This window comes from Macrobrachium rosenbergii, chromosome 48, assembly GCF_040412425.1.
Source record: "Macrobrachium rosenbergii isolate ZJJX-2024 chromosome 48, ASM4041242v1, whole genome shotgun sequence".
NCBI lineage: Eukaryota > Metazoa > Arthropoda > Malacostraca > Decapoda > Palaemonidae > Macrobrachium > Macrobrachium rosenbergii.
The window spans coordinates 52,535,431-52,551,833 of NC_089788.1; the positions used below are offsets into that span (position 1 = coordinate 52,535,431).

Here is a 16,403-nt window from a genome sequence, read left to right on the forward strand (position 1 = left end):
ATTGGCGTCAGTAAGCAGTTTATCAGCGTCCGTAAGTGGTTCATCAGCGCCGATAACCGGTTAACGGCACTGTTTAGTGGTTTATTGGCACTTACAGTGTTGTAAACACTATTTATTACCATAATCACTCTGATGTTCTGGTTCACATCGATTTTTGGTTACCGGTGCTCAGCCAGGAATGGAACCCCTGCCAGTAACCAGGGACTGCCTTTACACACTAACATTAGATTGTCTTATGACATTCAATGACTTTTTCTCGAGAACTATACTTATGGATCATGCCACCCAATATAATTTCTCTCCAAACAGGTATCCCTTATCTGCCTTCTCCTTTGAGGCTACCCATCCTCGTGCTAAATAGAAACAATAAATTAACTTACAAGAAAATAAGAAAATATGAATCTATAAATTAATCAGTTCGGTCAAAGTTATCAATAAACTGACTAATAAATGACCCAAAGCTAATATACCTGTGCTCCTCCTTGGACGTTCTTCTTCTTCTTCCTCTTCCTCTGGTTCCCTTAAACGTGAAAAGCCTGAGGTCTCTTCTACAACATTCCTAAAATGTTATATATTATTATTACAATCAAAATTTTTACTTTTACAGCAATATACTGTATACACAAATTTTTTTTCATACAAACCAATCACTCATACACCTACCCTAAATAGCAGTTTCAAGATTAACATCTGCTAACTGGTTTGCAGTAGTGAACATATGCACCTTTGACCTTTATGTCCCAACTAGGAAACAACCTCTCTTGCTCATGTAGTCTGATGTGGCTACAAGTTTAGTAGGGCTGGGAAAAGGAACTTTACTTACATAAATAATGTGTTTGTATGAAAACTATTTCTACATAATAAAACTTTATCACCAATCCATCACTCATATATATGCTTGAATTGCAGTGGTCAAAACCCTGAGCACTGTATAATAAGAGGTCTGCAACTGTAGGCTACAGAGATACAGTAGTTGATGAATATATCCACCTGAAGGATAACATCTGCACCACTACAGACTGAAAGCCCAGATGAAGGAATCAGTTCCTACTTTACTAAATTTGGAGTGGGTCGACTGTGTTACCATGTTCAAGGAATCCATATGGTTTAGGTGAATAAGCTCTCCCTCTTGAATGGTCTCTTGATGGCCATCGGATAAGGATATCAGCTGAATCCTGTACCTGTAGTGACTGCAATCTGATAAAGTGAGGAAAGGTCCCTGACTGGTTTGGCAAGTGTATCATACAATAGAATCCCATGTATTTTGTATTTTAAAAAAATATGGACTCTCAAGCAAGGAGCACATACTCCTTCAACTGCACCTAAATCAAGAATTATTTATGAGAAAGTGAGACAGAAAGAATGTTTACATCTTTTTAGACAAATAGATTTACTGTAGGACTTACTCTTCCCCTGTGTGTTCTTTTTTAAGCTACTTTGCTTCTCAAGAATCCCCCCCTTTCTTGCTCCCCTCCATCTCCCCCACCTCCAATGGAAAACTCTGACGGTGACAATGAAATTATGAATGCTTAAATTTGCACAAACAAAATGAAAACAAAAAAACAAAAATTTGGGGTTATTATATGAAATTGTGTCAGAGTTTACCAGCATAAGATTTTCTGAAGTTTAGTTAAACAATGTAAGTAATTGTATTTTTGCTATATAAAGTACAGTAAACCCCCCATATTTGTGTTCTCATGATTCATGGACTCACATATTCACGGATTTCTCTTTGGAACATATCTACCCATTATTCGCGGAAAATTCGCCCATTCGCGGTATTTTCCACCAAGAAATATTCACTAATTACTGTATTTCCATAACACTTTCATGACTGAATGCACTTTTTGTGATAAAACTATTAAAATACTCAAGTATAGGCATTTTAAGAGGGCTTTTCTTGTGTTTAAACTACCAAAATAGGAAGTTCTAAGTGTTTTTGAGGGTTTTAAGTATTTTTGTGGGGTTGCAGTACGCATCCCCTGTGAATACGGGGGGTTTACTGTATATTTCCTTGACGATCTTTTATCCATACCAAATAAGGGTATGATGTAAAAATATATCAGTCCTATTCTACTTAATGTCATTTGTGATATAACCTACGGTAATTGTTTATTACTGTACGATGGTTGAAATACCAGGTAAACGGCTGTTGTTATCCAATTTGGCTATAAGCAAAACAACAGTTTCTTGGTCGGTTGTTTATGGCAGTACACATTTACACATGAGTATACCGTTACTAACAATACTTTTATCATTCTCTTTTATTTTTTTAACTAGAAGATGGGGTAAAGAGATGGAGGAAAATTTGTGTATTGTAATTTGGTCTCTCTCACTGCCTGATTATGCTGCTGCTGCGCCTGCGCGAAATTTAAAAATATTTTATAAATAATATTGTCGTATCAGTATTAATTGCTTACCCCATTGCAAAATCGAATTATCGTAAGGTGAATTATCGTAACTTGAGCATTACCTGAGTATTTTAGTTTTATCATAAAAAGTGCATTTATCATGAAAATGAGATGAATATTTCTCAGTAAAAAATACCGCAAATGGACGAATTTTCCGTGAATAATGGGTAGCTACGTTCCAAAGAGAAATCCGTGAATATGTGAGTCCGCGATCATGAGAACGCGAATGCAGGGGGTTTACTGTATTGCCGGTTAAACCAGACTATTGGCTAAGACGGACACCCTGGCCCCCCATTAGTACGTCACAACGAGAGTCGACTGTTGTGACTAGTATGGCAACAAATAACCCTGGTCAGTCCTCAAACCAAACAATGTCAAAAGCTGGATGAAAGTGGTCTACAGTGATGAAGAAAGTGAAATTCTTACTGAAGCACGTATCCTGCCTCGTTGCTACTCCAAGTTTGCAACTTTTTGGCTGTGATTAACAATTCTAGTTGCCCTCGAGTTGACACTGCTTCAATGCAAATACAGTACTAACTTAACTACTCATCATATAGGAAGATTTAGCCTCACTTTTCCCCTGAGGATCATCTTGGGCTATCACCTGCTACCATCAGTTGACCATTTTCAGCAATTCCAACAGAAAACAAAGCTCTGAAAGCCTTTCCCCTTATCATTCACAAATTGTTTTCAAGATTTTGATTGTGGAAATATGTGAAATTGAAAGTGTGATACATCATTATGTTGTATGATAGCAATACACATACCTTATTGTTGTCACATGAAACAGTAATACACTACAGTACAAACATAATTCTTGACAAGGAAGGTTTGTTTACTAGGGATGAGGGTTTGTTCACATTTGACAGCTGATGAATCGTTTTATTAATAAATTTTTTTTTGTTTTAGCAAGTGAATGTGAAATTATGTTACACAATTATTTTTGACGACAGCCATACATAAAATATTAACTGTAGCTGTTGGGTCTAATGCTAGGCAGGATCAGGAAATGATACTCATCATGGTTTCGTATCTTCGTTACAACTGACTCACAGCGGAAGACGGAAGTACAGATAGCTCGTGACAATGACGTCACTTATATGGGCGGCGCTTAGGCGCTGCTAGCAGGTTCATGAGCTAATACATCTTACATCTCCTCCCAAAATATTACGAAGAGGGTAATATTTTCCAACTTATAATTGACAACATTGGCAACACCAAAGACAGACAATATGACAAGCGAAATGACCAACACTTTTAAAGAAAAATATTCGAGACAGGTATGGCAAACCACAATCATAACGAGTAATGGCAACATCAAGATGATGGAAAAGAAGAGAGAGTGAAAGAGAGAGAGAGTTCAACATCAGTGGCAATAACATATAAAGTGAAATAATCATCACATCAGCAAATACGAACTCAAGGTACATTTAAACTCAGCAAAAAAAAAAAAAACACTTTCATCTTGTAAAATGCAGAATCAAAGCATGGTTAATTATACATAATCGTTCATCCAGGCAGGGGCCTCTCGCTTCCTTGAGGGCCTACCTTTGGCGTTGATGGGGAAGACTTTGGCTTATGAGCCACTTCGTCTTCGGTAGGAGTGGCTCCTGTTGGCTCACTGGCGGGCAGTTCAATGACCTTGAGGTGTCGTCTGTTTCTTATCGATGAACGCCCACTGCCATCTAATCTTACTGTGTACTGCCTATGAGGTCGTTGCTCGACTATAATTCCCAGCCTGTCCCAGGCCTTAGTCATCTGGTTCTGAACGCTAACGTGTGTGCCTGGCTGTATGGGCGTGAGCCTCCTGTTGGTGCCGCTGTCAATTATCTTCTTGTTTCTTTTTGCTACTTGACGTTCTCTTTTTCTAATGGATTTTCTCCAGTGGCGGTCTACCATATAGTTGAGTTTTGCGGTCGGAACACCATCGCGTAGCTGTCTCCCAGTATCCAGTTGTGCCGGAGATTTATTTATACCCCTCAAGGGCGTGTTCAGGTACTGTAGCATGGCCAATGACACCTTGTCGTTATCGAGGCTCCCAGTCCCACTGATACTTGTTCTAATTATCCTCTTTGCGGACTTAACATGGCCTCGGCTCTCCCATTTGACTGCGGGTAGTGGGCAGATGATAGGCGTATGTCAACTCTCCATCTCCTATAGAAGGCCATCATTTCTTCGCTCACTAGGTTGGTGCCGCCATCCGTGAGACAATTGTTCAGGTGCTCCCCACCGAGTGAAGTAATTCTAAGTTTTGTCATGACCTTTGCAGACGAGGTGCCATTAGGGAAGTGGGCTATTTCTAGCCAGCCTGTAAGCCTGTCGCAGTATGCCATGTACGTGTGTCCTGCAAGCTGAAACAGGTCCATGACGGTCTGTTGGAATGGATACTCTGGGGCAGGGGTCATCCTCATGACCGGCAGGCAGTGATGGTGAGTGGGCGCCGCACGATGTACACTGTGAACGATGATGCTGGAGGTCGCCCTCGATGCCCGGCCAATAGACTGAATGTCTCGCTCTTCTCAACATTGTATCAAGGCCTTGATGTCCAGCATGAAGGTTGGCGGCTACCTGATGGCGGAGCCCTTCAGGAATGACAAAGGCGGATGCAGCTGTCGTTGAAACAGTATGTGACCAGGTTGCCAGATGTAGACAAACGTTCCCTGACGCTGTAGAAGGGCCTCAAACATGCAATTTCTTGGGATTTCTTGGGTTCCAGTCCCTGCAGTCACTCGAGCGACTAGTAGCTGATATGCTGGGTCATCCAGGGCGGCCTCTTCAACAATTTTCTCATCTATGGTGCACTGCTCCTGTAGGTTTTCTGTGATTGCTGACACCATGGCAATCATTAATTCTTCGTTGAAGCTCTCATCCTGTCTATCTGGCGGTCCCTCAGGGTAGGAAATCGAGAGAGGAAGTCAGCAGCATGATTTCTCTTGCCTGGTAGGTATTTAACATAGAAATTATACAATAATGTTTTCTCCTTCAATCTAAACAGTCTGGGGTTGGTAATATCGCCGAGACTTCTATTGCCTAGTAACTTAACTAAAGGGCGGTGATCTGTGACAATTGTCAAGTTCGGGCAGCCCAATAAGAACAGCCGCGCCTTTTTTAAACACCAGGCCACCGCAAGGGCCTCCCCCTCCACAGCTGCATACCCAGACTCGGCGGGCGTGAGGAAACGACCTCTACAAAGCGCTATTCTCCAACCATCTCTACAGCAGAAGGGGGTGTCGACGGATGTACAGCTGCAATATTGCTGGAGGATGACGAATCCCACACCCTCTTTACTCCAGTCAGTGACTGCAACAGTCGGTCGCAGCTTTGTCGTAGTAGGTGAGGCCATCCTTGGCTAACTTGCAGACGGTGTTTTGCACTTGACGCGAAACCTCTCCTGAAGGTGCTCATCCCAATAGACCTGTTTGCCCGAGGGCTTCTTCAGTAGGTCTCTAAAGTGGGTCATGATAGGCGCTGTTGTCAGGAAGGGGGCCAGCTGATTGATTGTGAAACCATACCATGACCTAATGTCAGATATTGTGGGCTTTTGGGGCATCGAGAAACTTCTGATGGCGGATAGACAATCTTCTGAAGGCTTGTAGGAGTCCCAACCGACGTCAAACCCAACGAATTCCACTTCTTTCTTGCAGAACCTGAATTTTTCTGGTTTTAAGGTGATGCCTTTAGATGCACAGACTGCGAGGAAGTCATACACATGCCAAAAGGCCCCTTCCACGCTTGAATCATAGAGGAGTGTGTCGTCCACACACTTGAATTTCCTGGGTACTTCTTCAATGGCATCATCGAAACGAGCGTGTATATCGTCGGATGCAGAACAATGCCCCATTGGTGTCCTTCGGTATTGATACCTGCCCCAAGGTGTGATGAATGTAGTTAGGGGTATGCTCTCCTTGTCCAGTTCCACCTGGTGAAATCCCCAATAGGCGTCGGCCACAGTCTTGTATGAGCAGAGGGGAATGCTGGATACCATATCGAAGGGCGTGGGGGTATGGTGGGTCTCCCTCCTACAACTTGAATTGAGCTTCTGATAGTCGACTGTACGTCTTGGTTGCCCCGATTTCTTGGCCACGACCACCATACGTGAACACCATTCTGTGGGCTCCCCAGGGGGAGCTCGTTGTAATACCCCCTCTCTTAATGTCCTCCTCCAACTGGGCTTTCACCTCTTTTCCCAGTGCTTGGGTACTGACGCAGGTGTGTGGCAGGCATAAGGAACTGCATCAGGTAATAGGTGGATACGGTGGGGTTTCCTTCCATTACCGGGAGGGCTCTCTCTCTGTGTTGAAGGTCGTGCTTGAAAAATGGGTTAATAACCAGTCTTCCAATCTGGTAATATTCTCCTCAGTAGGGGAAAACGGGATGGTCGATGGTCTTGCAGGTTGATCGGTTGCTTCGACGGACGTATGGGTCGCACTTGCTGCTGTGGGGCGGAGTCGAGAAGGGGCATGGTTTGGAAACGTTTCTGGCACAAGACCTAGTTTCTTGCAAGCGTCCAGGATAGATAAAAGTCAATGGAAGACTTTACGAAATACACTTCCTGGATTGTGTGCCTCCCCTTGTATTCTATAGTACACAAGGTCGACCCTAAACACTTCAGATGTAGGTTGGCAAAGTCTCGCAACCCTCCCTTCAACCTCAACGCAGCGGTTTCACGTTCAACGTCGCAAGAACAGCGGGTCCCGCAACACAAACCTGGGCACCAGTGTCCGGCACCGCTCGTACACCGGACCACTCAGTTGAGTTGGCCAAGCATACATCAACACGAATAGTGGGTTGTGGGGACTGCCCGTTCCGCAACCTTGCCTCTGCCGCTACGACAACTGCAGTCACTGCACTCACTATGTCCGACTCCTCTGCCAGACCACTGACGTTTTTCTTGGCGCTCCGCCCTCTGCAACACTTCTTCAGGTGTCCAGTTTTACCGCACCCGTGACATGTCGTGTTTCTTGCGGGACATGAGGAATACCCAGAGGCATGACGAATACCACAATTACCACAGGGGCGTGATTGTACTTTCACAGGGGCACTCTTGTCATATTTATTAAGGGCGGCAGCCACCTCGGGTTCTTCCTCACACACTTCGGCAGCAGCTGCTCTAGGGAAGCTGCTAGGCCATGCCCTATTACGAAGGGCGTCGATCACGTCGCGGCCTCAAACGCACTGCACATGACTCTGAGGGAGTCGATATCACGAATATCATTACACGACTGAAATACTTGCCTTTTTAGCACTTTATCACTTAGGCCTACCATGAGCTTACGCAATAGCATATATTCAGATAAATCATGATTACAATTAGGACAAGTGAATGCACAATCGGTAGCCTTTTGCGTACACTTAATAAAAAAATCATTAAAGGACTCACTAGGCTCTTGGGCCAAATCAAAAAACTCTAGCCACTGCACTGCTTGATTAGAAGCTTTTATCACTAATTGCTTAACTGCATTGAATGCCCCTTCAGTAGAGAGGGCACTCCACTGCGCGTCGGTATATCTAGAATCAAGTGCACGTTGCAATATCGGGACACAATGTAGCCTTATGTGATGAACAGCCTCGTTAGGGCTTCACCTTGCATAGCTGCAACCAACACTCCATTGACCGTTTCCAAGACCTGAAGGCTGCAGGGGACACCTCAGCCTCGCACTTTTCTGGAGCTGCTGATGAAGGGATCCTTGGTTGGGGACATTGCTGCCCCCGGAGTGACAACGCTGTTATCTCAGCCTGAAGGTTCTGGATGGCCTGTTGCTGGGTTTGTAACACGTGTTGAGCCTGCAGCATTGAAGCCGGCGATATCCTGACGCCAGTTCCTGAACTTCCTGTCCTTGCAATTCTGCCCCTGGGGGATGCAAACGAGGGTCGTCTCGGCGGTGGTGCCATGCTGTACTATGGATATGGCTGTAGGTCCTATTTCTTCATTCACTGCGCTATGTTGGGTCTAATGCTAGGCAGGATCAGGAAATGATACTCATCATGGTTTCGTATCTTCATTACAACTGACTCACAGCGGAAGACGGAAGTACAGATAGCTCGTGACAATGACGTCACTTATATGGGCGGCGCTTAGGCGCTGCTAGCAGGTTCATGAGCTAATACATCTTACAGTAGCATAAAGGTAATTCTTAATAGGAAAACTGTTTACCACGAACTAGGGTTTGTTTACATTCATCAGCTGATGTGTAGCCACATTAACAAAAGATTTTTTGGTTTAATAAATGAAGTTACAATTGAGATACATAACTGTTTCATGATACCACTATACATATCTTGTTATATAAAACTACTTACCGACTGGCATAATTCATGATAAAGAATTATGCGAGCCATAAAAGTGATGTGTATCAACATTTTTTTAATATTCTCTTAACTTTAGTGCAGCATTAAAAACATCAGAAAATTTTGGGAAAGGAAACGCATACATAAGGTAATGGTCTGTTAAGAGGATGATAAAGAAATTGACAAGCCATCAGATAAGTTTAATCAACTTTAAAGAAGACTGATATGTTTAATCAACTTTATCTTACACTTCCTTTATTGAAATAGTACTAACTTATTTGACATTGTATAACAGAAGTAAAATCAGTAAATGCCAATATATTCTATGACATTCAAAATTCTAGAAGTCAGAGAAAAAATTAGGCATGCTGCACATCATTAACTCTTTGCTAGAAGTTTGTGCATGGAAGAAACCTCAATGTGGTCAATATTCCAACTCTAAGAATGCAAGGTTGGCTATGATTCATTTTCCAATAATGAATGAATGAATGATTTTGAGTTATCTGGCATCGTGACAATCGGGACATTGATGCCGATATCAATTAACCCTTAAACGCCAAGCCTCTATTTACAAAAGTGTCTGCCGTATGCCGGCGGCGTTCGGGAGTTAGCGCCGAAGTGGAAAAAAAGTTTTTTTCAAAAAATCACAGCATGCTTAGTTTTTAAGATTAAGAGTTAATTTTTGGCTCCTTTTTTTGTCATTGCCTGAAGTTTAGTATGCAACCATCAGAAATGAAAAAAAAATATCATTATCACATATATAAATATTGAAATATATGACAGCGCGAAAAAACTTTTGTATATAATTGTATACAAATCGTGCTGTGAGCACAATGGTTAAAGCTAATGAGTTTTTTTTTTCGTTGTATTGTACACTAAATTGCGATGATTTTGGTGTATAACAAATTGTAAAATGATCAAAGCAACACAGAGAAAATATTATCACAAAATGATGCATGAATTCGTAACGTGCAGACGTAAAAAAAAGTTTTTTTCAAAAATTCACCATAAATCGAAATATTGTGCTAGAGACTTCCCGTTTGTTGTAAAATGAAGGTAATTGATTGAATATTACTAGACTGTAAGTGTTTTAGCTTACAATTGCAGTTTTCGACCATTTCGGTTGAGTTAAAGTTGACCGAAGGTAGAATTTTTTCTATTTATCATGATTTATATGAAAATATTTCAAAACTGATAAAAGCTACAACCATGAGTTATTTTTGTTGTATTTTACATGAAATTACACACATTTTCATATATAAAACTTTATGTAATGGCTAATATAAAACGGTGCAAACATTACGACAAAGTGACGAAAGAATTTCTGAGATTTTCGGCAGAGTTACTGCGCGGACGTAGGGAAAAAGTTTTTTTCAAAAATTCACCATAAATTGAAATATTGTGCTAGAGACTTCCAATTTGTTGCAAAATGAAGGTAAATGATTGAATATTACTAGAATATAAGAGGTTTAGCTTACAATTGCATTTTCCAACCATTTCGGTCGAGTCAAAGTTGACCGAAGGTTGAAATTTTGGCACATCGTGATTTCTGTGAAAATATTTCAAAACTTATAAAAGCTACAACCATGGGTTGTTTTTGTTGTATTCTACATGAAATTGCACACATTTTCATATATAAAACTTTATGTAATGGCTAATATAAATGGTGCAAAAATTACGATAAAGTGACGAAAGAATTTCTGAGATGCGTTGCTGATGCTTTCTAGTGGGAGAAGAAAGAAATTCGCGCATGCGCAGCTGGATCACGCTTGTAAACAAAACAACAGCGTGATCCGTGAACTCCCAGCATCCCTCAAGGCCTATAAGTATTTTTCCGCGAATATTTAAAAATACTTTTTCTAGTCGATGTATTTTACGTCCACTTGGCACCCGACAGACAATTTTCGTCGACATAAAATACGTCCAGTTGGCGTTAAAGGGTTAAATAACATTAAATATTAAAAGTAATAATATCTCTCTCTCTCTCTCTCTCTCTCTTTTACTGAGATGAGAGAATATTTATGGTGCATGTCTACAAGTATGTTTATTTGTTTTGTATGATAAACTTTTTTCCTAATAATGAGTACTAATTTTCAAATATTAATAATAATAATAATAATAATAATAATAATAATAATAATAATAATAACAACTGTAATTACAAAATTGGTATTATTTTAAGCAAACAAATTCTTCCCCTCATCTTTTGTAAGAAGGTCGAAGGCAAAAGCTGTCAGACATGCCATTTAACATGACAAGAAGGGGGAGCGTTGCTGACCAGTGGTCAAAGGTTTCTTGTAATTCTCTCTCTCTCTCTGTGTCCGTAATAATTCATAAAAAATTTCACTCTCTTAAGTATGGACAACTGTTATATCTATCTATCTATCTATCTCTCTCTCTCTTGTTCGTACTTAGTCAACCTGCGTACAGTAATACTTCGATCTTACACGATTCGAGTTGCGCGAATTCACACACACACGAACTTTTCACTGGAACCTAACTAATGGGCATACGCGATTTTTTCACAGACACACGAAATTCTCGAGAAACCCTGCAGAAGTGGGTGTTTAATTTTTGAAGTAATTTACAAGTTTTCATGCTTTTATGTGTAAAATCTGTATGAAAAATGCATTTCATTCTTTTATGTGTAAAATCTGTATGAAAAATGCATTTCATTCTTTTATGTGTAAAATCTGTATGAAAAATGCATTTCATGCATTTATGTGTAAAATCTGTATGAAAAATGCATTTCACATTTTAATGTGCAAAATCTCTATGAAAAATGCATTTAATGCTTTCATGTGTAAAATCTGTATCGAAAATGTATTATTTTTATTTTTGTACATGCATAAATATGATGCAAAGGTAATTTCAGCACATTCACTTAGTGTACTTTTACAAGATGTGATAGCCATTTGCAAAGTTACTGCACTTTTCAAAGATGATACCCCTGCAGAAAATGCTTGTTTAATGTTTGAAGTACATTTATAAGTTTTCATGCTTTTAACTGTAAAATCGATATGGAAAATTTATATTTATATTTCTGTACATAAATATCATACAAGTATTAAGTCCATTTGCAAAGTCTGTCACAAGGACTTTACATGACCTTGAGATGAGGTTGTTCGGTCGCGCTCATTTGATAAAATGAATTCCTTAATGTAATATCAGAGATGTAACTAAGAGTTGTATAAGTGACATTCTTTGAAAATTACTCTGTTCACCTCGGAGAAAAGTGCTGGTGCAATATGTATGTGCATGTAATTACAGCACGTTCAGTTGGTGTACTTTTACAAGATGTGATACCCTTAGTTACTGCATTTTTCAAAGATGATACCCCTGTAGAAAGTGTGTTTAATTTTTAAGTTTTCGTGTTTTTAGGTGTAAAATCAGAGTGGAAAATTTGTATTTATATATTTGCACATAAATACGATACAAAAGCAGTACAGTTACTTTATTACAGTATCTCTCCCTCTCTCTCTCTCTCATTCGTAGTTAGCGCTCTGTACGTCATTACCTGTACAGTATATAATTTTAAATTGATTGAACTTTACCTGTACTATACTACCTTCTACAAACATTATGTACATGTTTTCGATATTTTATGGAATTGTACTTTTGTTGACTGACACATGACATTTTGCCTAGTGACGCAAAGAAAACGGCTTTTACTCTAAGTGACAAAGAAAACGGCATCCCATGAATTAGGGGTAACATTAGTATACGTATGCACCTACTGTAAATGCGCTATTATGAAACTGTGCGGTACTTAATTTTTATGTCAACCATTTACTGTATTCCTTTTTTAAGGGTAATAAGCTAAATTTTAAATAAAATTTCACTAACTTTAGTTCATTTAAAAGTTAGCTTAATACTTTGGGAGCATGATTAGGGTTATATTTAGTACTTAAACTCTGGAAATAAACATTTATTAGCCTTTTTAAAGACCATGCCAAACTTACTCGAAATTTCTTTAACTGTACAGCACGATTTTAAATTGATCTAATTTTACCCGTACCGTTTACAAACTGTAAATACGCCGTTCTAAAACATAAGGGACATAGAGCATTTCAGAACAAAGAGAAAGAGACAGAATAAAGAACTTTTTAAAAATGAGGTTGAGAAGACTTCTAAATATAGATCGGTGAAATGGGGGGAGAGAGAAATACTGTAGTATAATAATCTTCACACACTCCTATATTCTTATGTTTACCATTTATTTCTTTTTTTAAGGTAACTTTTAAATGAAATTACAGTAACTTTAATTTCATTTAAAAGTTAGTTTAATAATGAATTTCCATCTTCTCTCTCTCTTTCTCCCATGTTATTCTCTCTGTCTCTTCTCTCTGTCTCCGTAATAATTCATAAATAATTTAACTTGATACTTCATGTAAGGACAATATCTCTCTCTCTCCCCCTCTCTCTTGGGTTATTCTCTCAGTCTCCGTAATAATTGATAAATAATTTCGCTCTCATAAGGAAGGACAACCTCTCTCTCTCTCTCTCTCTCTCTCTCTCTCTGTCGTTCATGGCTAGCGTTCACACATTTTTACAACTTATTATTTCTCTGTACGTCTTTACCTGTACAGTAGATAGTTTAAATCGATCTAATTTTACCTGTACCGTCTACGAAGTGTAAATGCGCTAGTGTGGCAAATACGTCCTACAACACAGAGACATAATAACTAAGAGTTGTATTTTAGTCAAAATAAAAAACACTGTTTGTTCATGAAAAAGCATTTCAGAACAAAGAGAAAGAGACGTAGAATAAAGAAGTTATTAAAAAGAGGTTGGGAAGACTTCTAAAAATAGATATGTCGGAAGGGAGAGAGAGAGAGAGAGAGAGAGAGAGAGAGAGAGAGAGAGAGAGAGAGAGAGAGAGAGAGAGAGAGAGAGAGAAATTCTCTTCCAACTCTATTTTTATGTCAACCACTTATTTCTTTTTTAAGGGTAATGTATTAAGCTAACTTTTAAATGAAATTACAGTAACATTAATTTAATTTAAAAGTTAACTTAATAATTTTGGGAGCATGTTTAGGGTCATATTTAGTGTTTAAACTTTAGAAATAAGCATTTATTTGCATTTTTAGAGATCGTGCCAAACTTATGCGAAAATTCACCCTGCGCGAGGGGTTCTGGAACCTGACCTCGTGTAAGTTCAGGGTATGACTGATTTCAAAGTCATCTTACAAGATTACTCTTAAAAATATATGGCTTACAAGTGTGAAAACTATTCAAGTTACCCCTACATCCAGGAACATCCATTTTCTCTCATACAGTATTGAAGCAGTCCCATTTTCTTTTTACAGTACATAGGGGAAACACTGGGAATTCACAAATCGAGTTAAATACTGTATAGAATCTAAATATTTAATATGCATTAAAAAAAAATAAGTTTTATCAATATTTTGCTGTGTTTATGTTAATATTATTTGAAAATTAGTAAATAGTTTTTTTACCACAAAAAATGTATTTAGTAACAAAAATAACAGGAAAATATGTTTGGTAATTAGTGAATATTTCTCAATGAAAAAATCCACAAATAACATAACTTTTCGCAAATAATTTGGGGATAAATTCCGCAGAAAAATCCGCGAATAGGTGCAGCGCAAATCCCGAACTGCAAATAGGCAGGGGTTGACTGTACTGAGGGCCCTGGTAGGAAGCCTACCAGGGCCGGTGCCGGTACCTTGGTGGTCCAAAGAAGCCCGGGTAGCGGCTGCACCATTGCGCTCAGCAACGGGAGCAGCAATACTGAAGGCCTAGGTAGGAAGCCTACCAGGGCTGGGGCTGGTGCTGGTACCATGGGGTCCAAAGAACCCTGCATAGCAGCTGCACCCACATGCTTGGCAATTGGAGCAGCAGTACTATACTGAAGGCCTGAGTAGGAAGCCTATTTGGGCCGGTGCTGGTAGTAAAACGGGGGTCCGAACAACCCCGGGTAGCGGCTGCACCTAATGCTCGGCAACAGCGGCAGAAGTGCCACGGTACTGCTAATGAAAGGCTAGGCCTGGTACTGGTAGATCAGTACTGGTGGTCCGGGTAGGCAAGCTAATGGGGTAGGTACAGGTATACCGGGGTTCTGGATAACCCCAGTGGCAGTTGCACCCATGTGCAAGGCAACAGGAGCACTAGACAACCTTCCTCCTCTTCTGCTTGCCAGCTTAGAAGAAGGAGAGGGGGGAGAAGGCAACAGCACTCAATGATAAAGATGAAAAAACGAAGACAACAATGACAACTTCCTTCTCCTCTTCTTGAATTTGCTGTGTGTCTTTGGAAACAGCATGTAGAGGAGAACATTACTCACAGATGATGTGTACAGCAGTAACTGGGAACTCAATCCTGATACTACATGAGAGGTTACCAAGGGAGTACAAGAATTCCTATACAATTAGCAGACACTGTGCCTCTTAAGTCATCCCCTGGCATGGTCAGAGCAGATACCGGCAAGCCCCTCGAACCTAAGAGTGATTATCAAGTTCATTATTACCATTCACCTAATAAATAATAATAATAATAAAAGACACTCAGTTGTCACAGTGTGACATATATGATAATAAATGAGGATCAACCTCAAAAAAGAGAGAAACCAAATACACCGTCAGTCCTTCCCTGGACATTGCCTAACTCAGCCGTTTCATCTTCAAAAGGCTCAAGTGATTGAGGGGTTTTTATATAATTATATCACAAACACAAATCACTTAAAAATGTAAAAAAAAAAAAGCACACCGGCAGTTGGGCATTCTTCACACAATGGCACCCAAAAGCAGAGTGCAGACTGACGAGTGGGCAGGGCTTCCCCCCTACTGTTGGTAGCCAACGACTTTGTTTGAAAGTTGACGGCCATTCCAGTTTGCATTCACCAGCAAAACCCTATGTAAAGACTGAAGGTTTGTATTCGTGCAGGAACAAAGAACTATTGTTTGTTTATATTAGAATACATGAGGGGAATATGTTCCAAATCAACTTGCATGCTTAACAGTTAAAAATCTTTGGAAAAAACCACATGATGGCATGAAAGTTAACATCCAACTTTTCTTTCAGAAGACCTTTTAATAAAAAAATAAAAAATCCTACCTGTCTCTTCTTTTTCTGTCTCTATCATCCCTTTCCTTTTTTCTTTTTTCTTCTTCTTCACGGTCTCTTCTTTCCCTCATATCTGAAAATTGAAATTAAGGACACAAATTTAGAGTTGTTTACAAAACTGGACACTTTCTGAAACAGTTTTTATTTCATACAACAGCCATAACTTTCCTTGTTAGGCCATTAGTGCCAAACTAATTAATCTATAATACTTCATTTACTACTAGAAATTAGCAAGCAAGCCTACCCTCCATTGTTTATATTCATGAAACACAAATTTTTGAAAAACATTCTTTTTTAAACACAACCTATCCCTTTAATATAGCAGTTGTGTGTAGCACAATCCTCAGACACACACCAAAAAGGAACAAGAGCTGACAGTGCACCTAGGCTCTACAGTACCCTTGTTGGCAGTTAAGAGTCATTCTTGTCTTATGTGGCTTTAATGCAAAAGAAATGGATAAAGAGGGGGCATTTTCCGTGACGGTAATGGGTTTGTATTAAAAAATCTAGATTGATTTTTAAAAACTTTTATTTGTTACTATAAAACCATACTTTATTACAACCTGAGTAACAATTTATTAAAGGTGGGATGGCTTTTTGCTACTCTACAAGCTGAAC

At 39.6% G+C, this 16,403-nt stretch overlaps 1 protein-coding gene across 3 annotated transcripts in view; it reads right to left on the bottom strand.

Moving 5' to 3' along the window:
- The window catches only part of Spf45 (splicing factor 45), a 164,004-nt gene that overhangs the window by 77,511 nt on the left and 70,090 nt on the right, over window positions 1-16,403 (bottom strand). For all 3 annotated transcript variants that reach the window (XM_067091746.1, XM_067091744.1, XM_067091745.1), the window contains 2 exons: window positions 15,777-15,858; window positions 471-559 (listed from right to left, as the gene is read on the bottom strand). In XM_067091746.1, the coding sequence (XP_066947847.1) occupies window positions 471-559; window positions 15,777-15,858 (171 nt within the window). The remainder of the gene's footprint in view (window positions 1-470; window positions 560-15,776; window positions 15,859-16,403) is intronic.